A 15,337-nucleotide genomic window follows, 5' to 3' on the forward strand; every position below is an offset into this window, starting at 1 on the left:
CCTGTGAAAGGAAACTCCAAAGCACATTAAAAGTGAATTAGTTCTTGTGTAAAGTGCGTTGGGGTCACGCTGGTCACGACGCGCGCACCTCTCCAAAGACGCACATGTCTCCAAAGGCGCACTCTATGGTTTCTAAAAGCCAGTCACATTGTTGGGGGTCTCACAAGAGGTGTACATATGGCATCCGGGTTGCAATTAAATGTTTTTAAGATGTTTTTCCTCACTTGAAGAAGTTTCCTTTTTCTTCCTCCCAGCAGCTCTTTGGCAGACAGAAGAGGAGGGAGGGGGCCGCATTGAAAGGCTCCGCTGCTGGTTTGGGATCGACAACAATCTGGTCAGCGAGTTGTTGGACTTTGATTGTCCCCCTCAAAACGTCCTTCAAACAAAAAGCTCAAGACGAAAATAAAGCCCCACCTGGTTCCTCTGTTTGCCAAAGTAATAATAAATAGATTTGCTTTAATAAATACGCTAAAGGAGCCGCATAAAGCGGAGCGTTAATCAGGAGCGTCGGCAGGTATATCACCTGTTCCGCAGCTTGTTCAGTTTATTGTTAAATATTGTTAAATCACTTTCTGCCATTTCCGCAGCAACTGGCCTCTCGTGTTTGCCCACACTTTGCATAATAAGCGGGACGCCGATCATATAAAAAATCAAGAAGAGACAGACAGGTCCGAACGCACACCTGTCCAAGATATCCGAACATGGATTTGGCACCGATGGGTATTTGTAAAGTGGCAGTTTTCCGTTTACTTTAGACTTTTTTCCAGCCTTTTTATAACAGTGGGCCACCATCTCCTATCGCACAAGTGTATTTGTCCAGTTTATTGAAAGCATATGGTTATCAGAATGCCCCCAAAACACATATTTAGACAGAAAGTTAAGTGGAGCTCTTTGTGAGCTTTTGTCAGTAAATCATGTCCTAGTCAAAGCTCCAACGTTTCCGCTGCTTGTTGTCCACTCCACTAATGTTTAACCTCCGGAAAAAACCATCAAGTCGCGCCGTAAAGAGCGACGCGCCATCGGGTTGTGGCCAAAATGGGCATGTTTTTGGAGATGTCATGGCGCACAAGCGACTTGCCCCATAAGTGGCCCGTATGGCCACTTTTACAGTAGAAATTGGGTTTGTTCTATTACGTCACAATAAATGAGTCTGTGAACTTTGAATCCAAACAGCAGGTTTGGTCAAATCGGATCCGGTTTACTCTGCAGCTCCGTGCGTAACTGTTTTACTCCTGACGGGGAAGGTTTGCGCTTAAACGCACAAAGCGAATGTTGAACCAAATATGTACGTGGTTAGAAACATAATTTTCTCCGGTTAAAGTTAAAATTTTACTCATTCTACACGTTTAATGAAGACAAAATGTTAATAAAATAGTGAAACTTTGGTTTAAAAAGTTGAAAAAATGATGTATTTTTCACTGGAAACCTGGAAATACGCGCAAAAGATCATCCAGACACAATTAGGCTGGAAATAAATGTTTTGAAACAATTTCAAATATATTTTTTCTCAATTTTTTCCAGCAGCGGAGCACCTGGAGTTATTTTTTAGCTGATTTATCAAATTTTAAAGAACATTTAATCTGCAGGTGCGATATTCAGGACGTCATTTTGAGTGCGTAAAAAGTGGAAATCCAGTTGCTCTTTAGTTTAGATAATTTATTCACAACCACAAAGCAGATAAAATGTTTAAAAATATATAAATTCCGACCAGGGATATTTTATGTTATAGATTTGCATCATTTTTTGAAGCACATTATTTAAAAAGCAGTAAAGAATGAGGGGACCGCAGGGGGACGCGCTGCTCGGACGCTGATTGGCCATTTGTCGGCCGCTGTTGATTCAGGCTGCGCAAAAAGATAAGATAAAGGCCATATAAAATGGCAAAGATGCGCATCCATCCCGCACTGTCAGCTGCACATAAACGGGTCTGACCCCTCAGCGACAGCAGAGGACGGCCGTCTGTCTGTCTGTCTCCGCGTTCCGTCTTCACCTGACCGCAAAAGTAAGTGCAAACAGATCCACCCAGGTGCCTCTTTCTTTTTTTGTTTTAGTTTATTTAGATTAAAATTGAATTTTTTTTACGTGGAAAACTGGAAGTTATTGTTTGCATGATTGAATCAGTGTGCAAAATGCCTGTTAATGGTATTAAAATGTGTTAATTTGCGCAGGATGTCTTCCAGAGACTATGATGGAAACTCGCCTGGACTGCAGCAGCAGCCGCAGTGGCGCAGGACGTGCGACAGAAAAGCGCCAAAAAAGAGCGCAGAGCAGTGCGGACCGCGCGGCAGGCGCAGAATGAAGGCCAACGACCGGGAGCGCCACCGGATGCACAACCTGAACTCTGCGCTGGACGCACTGCGGAACATCTTGCCGGCGCTGCCGGAGGACGCGAAGCTCACCAAGATAGAAACGCTGCGCTTCGCCCGCAACTACATCTGGGCGCTGACGGAGACGCTGCGAATGGCGGACCATCACGCAAACCCCGCGGCGTGGGACGCGGGATCTCCCGCAGAGTCCCGGTGCGCCACCGCTGCTGATGAACTGAGCTGCAAAAGTTTTATTCCGGTCACTATTTATTTCAGGTCGATCCATGGGGAGAAAGTCATCAGAAACTCTTGGTAGAAACTGATTCTTTAGCTTGAAAATGTCAAACTGTATGGAGCTAAAATATGGCCATAACGTTTGTGCAAATGATAACAATGAAACAGAAAAATTATTTTGAAACTGAAAAAAATATATATAACTGAAATATATATATGTATATATATACATTTAAAGCTGAAAAAATATTTGAATCTGAAATAGATCTGAACCTAAAAAAAGTTCTAAAACTGAAAAAAAAAGAAATCTTACTAAATTAAAACAGGGGAAAAAATTATGTGAAACTCAAAAAAATGTTCAAGTCTTCTTTGTAGATCCAAGTTTGTTTTGTTTTTTTAAATTGGAGCAAATTGTAATTTTTTCCAAATTGTTTTTTTTTTTGCTGTAAATTATTTATGCAAAACCTCTGGTGACATCACAGAAAGTTTAAAGGGACTCATTAGAATTATGTTCTGCATATATTTGTATTTTCTTTTTTTTATTATTAAATATTTAATATTATGACTTACACTTATTTATTGTTGTCATTCATCAGGTGGGTAGAGTGCGATACTTCATAATAAAATTACAGAAGTAAATTGGCTGTCAGTGATTTCAGATCATCTCAATCTGATTAAAATTAAACAAAACAGTGAGCGATCTGGGGCTAATCAGGACTAATAATGAGCTAGCGGTTTGAGCTAGCAGCAATATATTTTGGGTTCTATGTTTCTAGCAGAACCATCACTCTAACATGAATTCCTCTGATCAGGTTTCTCTGCTCTTTGTTGGCAGTTTTTCTTTCCATTTATCTGGTTTGGTAAAAAGATTAGCAGAAGGTTTAGTTTGGAGGAATTTCAACCTGTTGAAACTAAACCAAAAATGTTCTCAAACTAAACCAGAACCTGCTCAAACTAATACTTTAAATCCATTCCTGATTATGTAAATAAAAACTGAAACATCCGATGGGACAGATCGATGCAGTTCTAACATCTTCTGTCAACAATAATCACAAAGCAAACAAACCATTTAAAGCTAAAAGATTTATTTGGCAGTCATGTTCCATCATGCTTTGGGCTGTTTCTGCTGTATAAAAATATCTATTCACTGTATAAAAATCCAAGTTTTATTCGGGGTAACTAACACTTGTTTCATGATTTAGAAAAACATACAGAAAAGCAGGACTTGAACACAGTTTCATGATCAATATCAGGCTCTGGGGCCAAAATTAATGTGCAAATCGTCGGTTTTCTTTCTTTGTGTCTGAGAGCGGGAGGCGGCGTGCAGTCCGAGGCCGGGGGGCGGAGCGCCCTACTTGGGGAAGACGGTTACGACATCGTAGCCCTCCGGCGGAGTGACGCGCTCCCGAGCGTGCTGCTCGCAGTAAATCTGCTCCTCCACGAAGAAATGTCCCTTCTGCTTCAGGTTGACGTCGCAGGCTGTGCAGGTGTAGCACTCAGGGTGGCGAAACTTTTCCCTCAGCTTCACCACCATCCCCCTGGCAACACATTCAACAGGATCAGTCGCTCAAAAAAATACAGAGGACCGGCACAACAAAGAGTTAAAACGAGAAGTTTAAGGTTAAATCGTAATTTTACAGAAATTTATCCCACAAACTGAGTTGAAAAAAACAAACTTGTAATTTTCAACTTTATCACTTTTTAAAAAACAATCTGCCATAAAACCACAGGTTAAAGATGCTCCAATCTCCACTTTAATCGCAGCAAGAAAAACTCCATCATAAATAACTTCTACACAAAACTATAATTAGAATTTGATTTAGTAACGAAGCTGTATTTTTTTTAACCAATAAAAGATATAATTAATAGACAGCTCCAGAGTCTAACTGCATTCAGCCACAAGGTGGAGACAAACTTCAGATAAAAGTCCCTTCATTACAAGCTGACATCCCATAATGAAGTGAGCCTTGGATCAGTCCTAAAACCTGCTGCAGCCAAACCCGACTGGATAATGACTAAACCAGTTAGCCATGTGCTAACAAGATGTCTGACAAATAAGTGAATCAGGACTTTCATCTTTTTTAAAATCATTGTCCATAAACGAAACATTGATTTGTAAATTATTGATAGTTAACATAATGTTTGTTATTTGAAGCTGAATGAAGTGTGAGATAAATTATTGTTCGTTCACATAGATATATACGCTCACATCGGTCTCACTGCGCGTCAAGGTTATATCATAAATATAATAACGACATAATTATCAGCGGCTATTCTGCTTATTCCTAGAAATACTGAACGTTTTGTTCAGTATTGAGCAACAAAAAATTAAAAACTAAATAAAATTTGAGGTTTTTGCAATATTACTACAAAAAACTAAATTTTGTAGCCCATTGAGTTCCTTCTGGGCAGAACAATGTGGCTGAAAACGTATCACTATGTAATCGTTTCAGTCTATTGATAATTATTGATTAGTTTTTGTTTTAAATATCTGAACTTTCCTGTTTTATCCTCAGTTTTCAATCCACATTGTATATTTTGAAACAGTTAAAAATACAGTGGTGAAACTTTAAACTGCTGCTGAGCCAGTTACTCAGCAGGTTGTTGCTAGGCAACCAAGGAATGAGTAACCAAAGTGTGAGTGAGTAAGTTGATTCAACAAACTTTTCTGTGCGGTTCTTGATCAGTTTATTCGAGTTACTGAATATTCTACCAGATGAATCATCTATTGATATTGATCATGTGTTTATCGTGATGTATATTTGTTATTGATTTTTTGTCCAGCCCTTCTTTCAACTTGACGTTTTTTGGCCCCCATCGTGACCTCAGTGTGACCTTATATAGACTCTAGATCCATGTGAATACTTACACAATCCCAGAACCACATTTATCGCAGACGGGCAACTTCTCCGTGTTCCCAACAGATGATCCAATCTTTGTCGTTGGCGCCTTCACGCTCCTGAAGCCTGACGGTTTGTCTGAGTCGCCTACAAAATGTCGGGAACAAACCGAAATTTATGTTTTCAGACTACGAAGCCATTAATCTGCCATAAATCTGCATCTGCAATCTCCATTAATCTGAATTCAACTGCAGGTGTTTTGAACATTCTGGTATCTGCACCTGTCTCGAGAATCTCCTGAAGCACCTTGAAGGAAGCGGACTGCCGCGGCGGCTCGTCGGATTCCTGGTTTTCTTGGAGCATCTTGTAGACCTCCGAGTCCGATGGTAATGCTGGTCGCTTTCCCGGCGCCGCCGGCTCTGACAGCGCTCTAAAAAGACGGAAAAAACTCAACGTTAGCATCCAAACTGTTCAAACAAGTCTTTGTTGATCACAGAGCATTTGTTAAGATACTTAGGAGACGTGGTACCAACACAACGGACGATACTTTTCTTTATGAAAAAACAGGAAATGCATTTTATGGAAGCAGAGTGTGGCAGGAAGTCCTTTTAAACACAACAAAATAAAAGTGCCAAATGATTACTGTGGAATAAATGTGTAGTCGCTTCAAGACAAAAACGACGACTCAAAGGTTTTTTAACATGGCCACCCTGGAAAACTGAAAAATCAGGGCGATGAACAAAGTAATGAGGAATCATCAGATTGGGAGCTGGGGATGCCACGGAGGCGGGGGACGCCACGGAGGCGGGGGACGCCACGGAGAGCGGGGGACGCCACGGAGAGCGGGGGACGCCACGGAGCGGGGAAAATGAAAGTAAATTTTATCCTACAAGTAAAAAAAATAAAAAACTTTCCTGTCGCATTTCACAAAAAACACCATATTCCACATATACACACAGCAGAACCACAGGCTGATCTCCTCCGTGCTATGCCGCATTGATGCAGTAATTTAAGCAAAAGGAGCCCAAACCAAGAAAAGAGGGTTCAGAACATGGACATGATACTTCTATGTGGCCTCGCTTGTCTGTATTAGAGAATCCAGAAGAAAAAAGAAAAGGCAGATTCTGACTTTCTTTCTTGTCAGTGGCCCCAATGCTCTTCGTCTGGATAATCAGTTTTCTTTAACTTTCCAATAGTATTTTGATGCATTAATCTGCACTAATAAACCACACAAACTTGATTGGGTTCTGACGGACGTTTAATCAGAACTCACTTGCTGTTGGGCTCGCTCGCCACCGTCTTCACCTCGTCCACGGCGGAGTTAAAGTCCTTGATGTTGTCAGACGAGTAGAGACCAGACGGACTGTTGTACTGGTTAGTCACCACCTTTGGGCCAAAACCAGCAAACGGCAGAGCGCTCCGGTTGTGGGACGAGCCGATGTGTTTCACCTCCTGAATAATAATAAAATAAAGCTTAAAGTGAGGTTTCTGTTCAGGCTCCTGCTCTCCAACGTGCGACAGTGCGGTGGAAACTTCACACAGTGAACATTATGATCAATTTAAACACAAACATGCATGAAAAACTGCAGTCATAATATTCAACTGATTTGATTAAACTTGATGATGCTCGTTTAATTTTCAGGGTTCGTTCACTTTTCCAAAGTAAAATTCAAGCATTTTCCAGGTAATTTTCAAACTTTTCCAGCAAGATTTTGGAGTTAAAAACAAGGCAAATTAACTTTCAATTCTCCATTTTATGATGTAATTTATTACTTTTATTGATAACGTCTTATATTTTACATTCTACATCAGGGACAAGATGAACTAAACTATAACAAAAGTTTATATTTTGAAATGTCTCTAATACACCTGACTGGTCTGAAAGCAAAACACTAATAAAAAAAATCCAAAATCTCAATAACATTTAATGTATGAAATTTAAATAATCTTTATTTCCGTTACACGGATCAATAAGTCATTCAGCGATTAGGAATAATAAATATTCATTACATTGAAACAAATAAATTTTGTTGTGCTATTTTGAATATGTAAAATATCTTATGGTTCCAGTGTTAATTGTTCTCTACAAAATTCAAGTTTATTGGTCTATCAGAGGATGTACTTGCATTATTGTGACATCATCAACATGTTACCTAAAAACTGACTCAAAACAACAAAACAATGTTTATTGCTGGAACAATTTATCATCCAGCTACATTTGTTACTGTGACAGTTAGTCCTAGGTGTATGAAAACATCTGGTTCCAGCTGCAAACTGTTTAATTCAAACATTAGATTGCACTTCATTACAAAGCTGTAAAGTTTGCAAACCTTGAAAACATTTAAAGGATTTTCAAGGATTTCAAGCATTCATCCGAACCCTGAATTTCACTTCATGATGCGATCCAACAAACGCGTAACGACGTCGGCATGCCAGCCGGCAGATCAACACCACCACATCCAGCTCATGCCTCACAGCGGGAACACACTTCAAGCATCTGCCATCAGGATTTATTAACTCTGCTGAGTCTTTTCAAACCTCATTTGCAAAAAGTTTCAGTTAACAAGGATAAAAGCGTCAGATTTAATCCAAATGCTTGAAACGTGTTTGAGAAAAACGCACACAGAGGAGACAGAGAGGGCCTGTGACTCAGTTTCCTACATGAATTCAAACTTTGGCCTCAACTTTCCCCCCGACACAGCAGCGACTGAGTCTTGCGTCACGGCTTGGCTGATAAACTACGGTCTCCTAGGAAACCGCCTGTTGGGAAGCAAACAATGACTTAATTTCTGGCACACACAAAAATATCCCACAACCTTCGCAAGCGCACAAATATTTCAACTTCAAAAAAACTGTGTTGCTACCTGCATTTAAAAAAAAAGGAAAAAAAGATGTTTTTGCTTCTCAAGGTAGTAATTTAAATAAAGTGAACGATGACACACACCCGCGGTTCTGACGCAAGGTTCATCTTGTAAGGGTGTGTCTTTCCTTCCTCAGATGAGAGCGGAGACCACAGCTTAGTTTCTGACCTGCCGAGCAAAGAAAACAAAGGAAAATGAGGGTTAAAGCTCTGAGCTATTCCACACACAGATGGCTCACTGTAGAAACAGAAACATTACCAAGCAGTTTGGTCCAGATTCTACCACAAACATCTTAGTAACAAGAGAAAAATAACTGACAGGTAAGTTTTCAGCAAGAAACAGGAGCTTGTTTAAGGTAAATAAAGTCATTAATATTGATGGAAAAAGTACCAGTTATTTCACTAAAACATGGGGAAAAAGTTATAAGTGAAATCATCTGCCAGTGGAATTTGAACTCTGTTGCTAGGTGACGGGCTGGGTTTGGGTGGGGTTACTAGGTAACCACACAGAGCCAGTTAAATGTGGAACTAGAACTTTTGCATCAATATTAAGGAATTACTGCCTTAAAACGTTGCTGAAAAGTTACTTGTAAGTTAGTTTTGTCTAATTTCAAGTGAACTAAGATATTTGTAGCAGAAACTAGAACAAAAATACTTGGTAATGTTTAAATACACCACAGCTCTCTGCCACCTGGAAGCCATGATGTAATGCGGTGAAGTAAGATGTGAGTTGCAACACGGCTCAGAGCGCCTCCCTGAGCAAACAGCTGTCACCGAACACCTGGACGGAAGCTGAGTCAGTTTCTACGTGTCGCTGCGGCCCACCTGTCGATGGAGAGCGCCATTTCCTCGACGCAGCCCTTTATCTTGTTCTGCGCCTTCAGGTGAGTCATGCTCTCCGTCGGATCGCCATTGATCGACAGGATTATGTCTCCGATGCACAAGTTGGCCTGCGCCGCTTTGCTCCCAGGGTTGACCTACGATGACAAAACAAACAAACAAAAATCACGTGAACACAACGCCAAGGATTATTTGGGGTTTTTAGCACATTCAGAGCATTGTGACATTTGTCAGTATTTGGATGAAAGCGACCTGGACGTTAAATCGCATTTGAATCAGCTATGTATCGGATACAAGTCAAAATCCAAAAGAATCTGACCTCTGCTGTTCAGACTGTCATAAAAAGAGCGGATACAGGTCGCATTATGGCAAACCCCCCCGCCCCCCAAAAAAAACGGAATTGGGTCACTTCAGGCTGCAGTGTGAACGCAGCCATATTGTCCAGCCCCAAGTCATATTGGACAAAAATTACACAAATATCTGAAGTTACAGTATATGCAATTTAATAATAAAAATAAAGCAGCAGGCTGACAAAGACACTTAAAAATGCAGCAGTCTTTAGTTTCTGTGTTCATCCAATAGTAAAACATACGATTCGTTCCAGAAGAACAATCCGTATAATCAGCTAATCTGCTAATTTCTTTTCTTTTTTGCATGTCATTGTAATCGTAAGATTGTATATGATTTAGAAACAACAACAGAAAAAAATAATAATTAAATGTATGTGGTGTGATAAAGAATAGTGTAATACATGAATGTTCCAAATGAACACCTGGTATATAGTCTTGTACAGTAACACATTTAGTTATCTCATAAAAAATGCAATAATTATAAAAATAGAGGTCCTTTAATTGTCCGTGATGAGGGAGCTACTAGCTAGCAGCTACCAGCAGATTATTATTTTCTACTTATAATCTTTTAACTAAATTACACAAAATATTCATTAATGTAATTAATGAATAATTCTAGAAAAATAACATTTTGTAACGAGTATTTTAATAAATATAAATAAATGCTACACTTTGTTGATGTAACTTTTAAGAATAATCCAGAAATATTATTTTGTACAGATTGTGTAGTGAAGATTTGAGGCACATTATTTGCCTGGAGAAATTTTAATAAGCGATGTAGTCGAATTATTCCATGAATCGTTACAGCTTTAAATCAGAGTGAAAACATTCCTGATTTCTGAATGAATAAAAACGGAGTAAACCGAGTTTAATTGCAGCCTGGGCTCGTATCGGGGCGTTGCATCCTCTCACATGCTTTACACACACAGTTTTGTTTACAGTAAATAGACGCAAAGCCACTTACAAACTGGAGTTTTCAGTCTGCTGCCCAGAAGGCAGATGTTTCACGGAGATAAGGAGCTTAAAACGGAGAGATTGGCACAGTTCGGGCATTCCTAATCAGGTTTCCTGGGTGGAGTGGAGCGACTGCGTTTACAACAGGAAGTCCAGCTGAGCACACACCGGACTCACATGCACACATGCTTAACTTGGACTACATTTTTACAACAATATGTTTCGGTATTTATGGGAACAATGAGAGAAGTGGCAATAAAAGATAAATAAATACAGTCAGTTATCTGTACCCGATACTTATTGAGTGTTATAGTAACAAAAACTGAAAATGACAAAACATTTTTGTCACCTGAAATAAATTAAAATGACAATTAAAGAGGAAATACTAACTGGAACTACATCGTGTGTTTATAAAACTAACTAAAACACACTGGAATAATAGATATAATATCCTTCATTTTGTGTTTATGAATCTATTTATTAGCCTTTCTATCCGGTATAAAATAGATTTCAACTAGTTTACGTCAGCTTTTGACAAATTATGGCATTTCACTTATGCTAGACTACAAAATGGCAACAGAAAAAGTAGTTTTTTTCAACAATAATTTCATAAATTATTTCAAAAATGTTGAGTATGCATTACCCAATCAATGTATAGATAATCAAAATACAATATTTCTTTTAATTCTGCACCTAAAAATTAACCAAAGTATGAAAAAAAAATACTAACTAATAAAAACTCAGCTAAAACTAAACAATATTTAACTAATAATAACTAACAAAAACTAGCAAACACACTCTAAAATCTAATTAACTAAATGAATTAAAAAAATTAAATAAAACTAAACTACAATGAAAAATCCAAAACTATTATAACTCTGGTACTAACTGAGTGATTGTATTACAGCTCTAACAAGTCTGGGTTTTCCTCAAAATCCCCTTTACAAATACGGTTCACAGTGAAGGACGGACTGTAATGGCTGCTGCAGCTGAAGCTCATAATTACCCAACTGTTCCCTTAGAGCCTCACAGATGGCAGCTAAAAAAATAGAATTAATTAATTAAATTTGCAAAATTAAAACAAGAGTTATGACTTCACTGCAAAAATTTCATGCAATTATTCAGAATTATTACAAAGGTTCCTAACGGAATCGTTTCTGGTACGCCCATTAATCTGACGCACCGCTTCCCTTTGTTGAATGGCGAGGGTGGCAATCTGAATCTATATGATGGTTAAGTAACCTAAATAACAGATTAAAATGAATAAATATCTTAGGTGTTGAACTCATTTGCATATTTATTCAATAATTTAGAATCAAAACAGGCTTTCTAAATTGAAAATGTTGCTTATTTTGTTGACATATGATTTTCTAATGAAATATAATTAATTACAGACCCTGTAATTAACTCAATAAAAAAATATTAATCGAGTCTCATCACTAATTGAAACAATTATAAATGAGTAGTAAATTTTTTCTGTGCCCACACGGTTGGCTGGAATGCTATGAGCTGAAATATCAACAAGTCCTATCAAAATAGAAAATATGCTAATATTAGCTTAGCATTTCAGCAAGCTGGTCCATGTGAAAACATCACCAGAAGCAGTGAAATTTGGATTTATTGAAGAAACTGTAACTGTAGTTAGTTAGAAACAATGCCATGCCCATATTAGGTTATGTATAGTCAAGAGATTAGAACAGTTTACTAAACCATGTTAAGAGACAAGAAATGCTAATGAAATCTAATGTACTCAGTGCAATGTAGTTACTACATATAGATGTTGTAATTAAGTATCAGATTCGGTTTCAGAAATGATTCCTAAAAAATCCATATCATGGAATCCTGACTAAAAGTAAAACGTACCCAACAACCAATGAGCTACTTTTCTTTATTGCTATTACAGCAAGTTGTGATGACTTTAAAACCATATTTGGGAAAATAAATAACTTATTCATGTTTTCATGGAAAGAGTAGCAGATCTGGTCATAATTTGTACTTCTTAAGTTTACAGATAGTTTATAAGTAGTCTGTCCATGGCCTTCCTCTGTGTGATTCTCATCTTCCATCAGTTCCCTGACTGGAATTTCTACCATTGAGATCAATTTCTCTGGTTAAATTTCAACCTGGCCAATCAGCAAACAGAACAAGAAGTTATGAATGATGACACTGATTTTCTGCGACATTTTAGAATTATAGTCCGGTTATGGTAGCTTTATAGAGCTGATGTATTACAGATGTCAACACCAAATGATAGCGATTACGTAAAATCAGAATCCAATTGTTTAAAATTTAAAAACCATCTTGATTACTGCAAGACACAAAGCAGTTATCGTGCTGTGAAAACCTCCCCAAAACAAGCTGGAATTCCAATTGGCATAGTTTGGTTCCTGATATCTACATGTTTTAATAAAGTTATATCAGTTCTACTATTATGGTCTTTAATGGACCTTACCAAGCTCTGCCCAAAACCGACCCAAGTGACCGCATGTCTCACAAACAAAGCCTCGCAGCGCGTTGTTTCTATGTAAACGTGATTAGTGCATCATTTCTACCGGATTTTCACAATATATCAGCTACTAAATGGACAGAGGAACTAACAAGTTCATGTCATCATCTGGGAGGAGGTTACTGGTTTCTCAGTCACAAGCTGGTTGCAAACCTGAGGCCAGCAGGTGTCAGTCAGTTATGGTAGATCTGAACTTTGACCTCAATATGAGAAGCTACAGACTGAGGAACCAAAGAGCTCTGTAAAGGTAAAGGCAAATCTTCTGAAGTTGGGATATAATTAATTTAATTTCACATAATTAAAATTTTATGAAATACATTTGTTCTGTTTGATGTTTGTTGTGAATGACGTAAACTCACAAACTAACGAGGTAATTAGTCCAACATCTAGAAACTACAGCGGCTGTAATGAGCCACAACAAAGGAAAACAAAGGTAAAATAACCTGAACAGGTGATGAACTCAAAACCACTCCTACCTTTTTACTCTCTCTCTCTTTGTAGTTTAAGCACAATTGTTACCGTGGCAACCGCCTGCGCCCCGCAAGATGAGCAAAGATTACGTTAAAAACATAACATTCAGGGGCGTGCAGTGGTGGCGTAGTGGTTAGCGCGACCCGTATTCAGTCCTCGACGCGGGTTCGACTCCTGGACCCGACGACATTTGCCGCATGTCTTCCCCCCTCTCCTTCCACATTTCCTGTCAGCCTACTATCTGACAGGATAGTAGTCAGACACTAGAGCCCACAAAAGACCCTGGAGGGGTAAAAAAAGACATAACATTCAGTCCGTTACGATATCAAGTTTCCAGGCTTGATATTTATTTCTCGATTATTAATCAGCGCTTCCCTGAACACAGCGATGGTTGATTGACTAGCTGTACTTGGTGCTAACGTGGCTAACAGGAGTAACAGTTTAGTCCAAAGCCTTTTCTGCTAAAATAAAATCTTTAGTGTATGTCAGATACAGACACGTTGGATATTGATCTGTTTAGCTACGTAAGACTGTGTAGCAGACAGGCTTCAAGGTGTAGAAGTTGTATCAGTTCTGCCATTATGCTGTACTTAGCTAACGGGAAGCTAAGTGTGTTTGTGAGACGGCCACGCACGTGACCAGGTAGAATGGGCATCAGCCAATGAAAAGCGGCCGCTGTTATAAGGTCCATGCTGCCTCTCCCCTGTCTGCTTCTGAAAAGCTGGTGCTCAGCTGGCTGAAAGGAGGGCACTGTATTTTTACTTGTCTACATAGACACCTTCAGTCGTTTGGACATATTTATTTGCTGTGTGTTAATGTTTTTTCTTTTTTTGCTTATGTTTTAAAAGCCAAATCAAACAAACAAAAAACCTAAAATATATGTCATAGTTAACTTTACGCACTAGGAATAATTATCACTAAAGAAAAGTTATTTCATTAAAATACTTAAAACCACACAAGCTCTTAACTTTTTAAAGGTCATTTTAATGATTGAAGCACAGACATGATTAGATTGTAACAAAACTAAAACAATATTGTTAGTCATAAGCGTCTGCCTTGTAGATACACCCAGATGTTGTATAATAACATAAAAAGACGGAAAGGGCACAGAGGCCATGAATGACACACCTTACTGGAGCCCTCTCTCTAAAATAATCATTTTTAATGTTTTTATAATCACAGAAACTGATGACTGCGACATATACCAGAAAGGTAGAGAAAGAACAAACTAAAAACAGACTATCTTTCAAATAAAAGGTTAATTTACCTCCGTATTCACACCTTAACGCAGGTAAACAACTGAAGCCAGCTAGCTAAAACCGTTACTAGTTGAGCCACAGTTAGCCTGACTTTAACCCAATAAATCCTCAGTTCAGTCCCCGTTAGCCCGCTTTAATTAGCCGCAAGGTTACTGTAGACACGGCTGTGCTGAATGTGAAAGTGTGAAGCCAAACTTACCCGGGAAATAGCCAGCGGCTGCTCGAAGTCCTTACCCCCGACGAGCCGGAACCCCCACGGGCCGGGACCCTGCAGCACCACCCGGACAGGAGGCATAGCGTCAGGCTAACGTTGGCGACTTTAGGCGTTAAAAACGACCAACCTCTGGCTCAGTTCCTGCTGTTTCTGACATGAAGCAGTCGGTGAGTTGAGGCTGAGCAGCGCTGCGGCGGAGGGGTGGGCCCTCCGGAGACAATTGGACGAACAAACGTGGAGGTTTTCCTCGCTGATAACCCGGTGTCCAGAGATCGTCTATTACAAAGATGAGTCACTGCGTTCTCACACCTACATCCAAACACTTCTTCTTCTCGAGCTTTATTAGCGGTTGGCAAAAAAAAAAAAAAACGTTAGAGACACAAACGACTCTACATCTGGTGACTAGTTTGAGTCTATTTCGGTTTTAAAATGTATTAGCGTTAAAAAAAGTTAAAGTAATCAATAAAGAGACCTTATGGATTCCTAACTATAAAACATTTTAA

At 39.0% G+C, this 15,337-nt stretch overlaps 2 protein-coding genes across 2 annotated transcripts; one reads left to right on the forward strand and one right to left on the reverse strand.

Annotated features, from left to right (window-relative positions):
• Positions 1 to 1,904: 1,904 nt before the first annotated feature.
• On the forward strand, positions 1,905 to 2,866 carry neurog3 (neurogenin 3). The gene is made up of 2 exons (XM_028007591.1): positions 1,905 to 2,002; positions 2,169 to 2,866. Exon 2 carries the CDS (start codon positions 2,170 to 2,172, stop codon positions 2,620 to 2,622), a length of 453 nt encoding a protein of 150 aa, XP_027863392.1. The 5' UTR covers positions 1,905 to 2,002; position 2,169; the 3' UTR covers positions 2,623 to 2,866.
• A 742-nt stretch (positions 2,867 to 3,608) lies between these two features.
• Positions 3,609 to 15,062, reverse strand: pdlim1 (PDZ and LIM domain 1 (elfin)). Its single transcript, XM_028007616.1, has 7 exons — positions 14,820 to 15,062; positions 9,066 to 9,217; positions 8,325 to 8,409; positions 6,654 to 6,832; positions 5,662 to 5,810; positions 5,410 to 5,527; positions 3,609 to 4,078 (listed from the first exon to the last, which is right to left on the reverse strand). Exons 1-7 carry the CDS (start codon positions 14,913 to 14,915, stop codon positions 3,892 to 3,894), a joined length of 966 nt encoding a protein of 321 aa, XP_027863417.1. The 5' UTR covers positions 14,916 to 15,062; the 3' UTR covers positions 3,609 to 3,891.
• Between the last annotated feature and the right edge of the window lie 275 nt (positions 15,063 to 15,337).

Source organism: Xiphophorus couchianus, chromosome 22, assembly GCF_001444195.1.
Source record: "Xiphophorus couchianus chromosome 22, X_couchianus-1.0, whole genome shotgun sequence".
Classification (NCBI taxonomy): Eukaryota; Metazoa; Chordata; class Actinopteri; order Cyprinodontiformes; family Poeciliidae; genus Xiphophorus; species Xiphophorus couchianus.

Coding starts and splice junctions, on each gene's coding strand:
- neurog3 (XM_028007591.1), top strand. CDS start 2,170: ATGTCTTCCAGAGACTATGATGGAAACTCGCCTGGACTGCAGCAGCAG.
- pdlim1 (XM_028007616.1), bottom strand. CDS start 14,915: ATGCCTCCTGTCCGGGTGGTGCTGCAGGGTCCCGGCCCGTGGGGGTTC. Junction 6,833..8,324: donor ACCTTGCGTCAGAACCGCGG/GTGTGTGTCATC, acceptor ATTATTATTCAG/GAGGTGAAACACATCGGCTC. Junction 5,811..6,653: donor GCGAGCGAGCCCAACAGCAA/GTGAGTTCTGAT, acceptor CCGTCTTTTTAG/AGCGCTGTCAGAGCCGGCGG.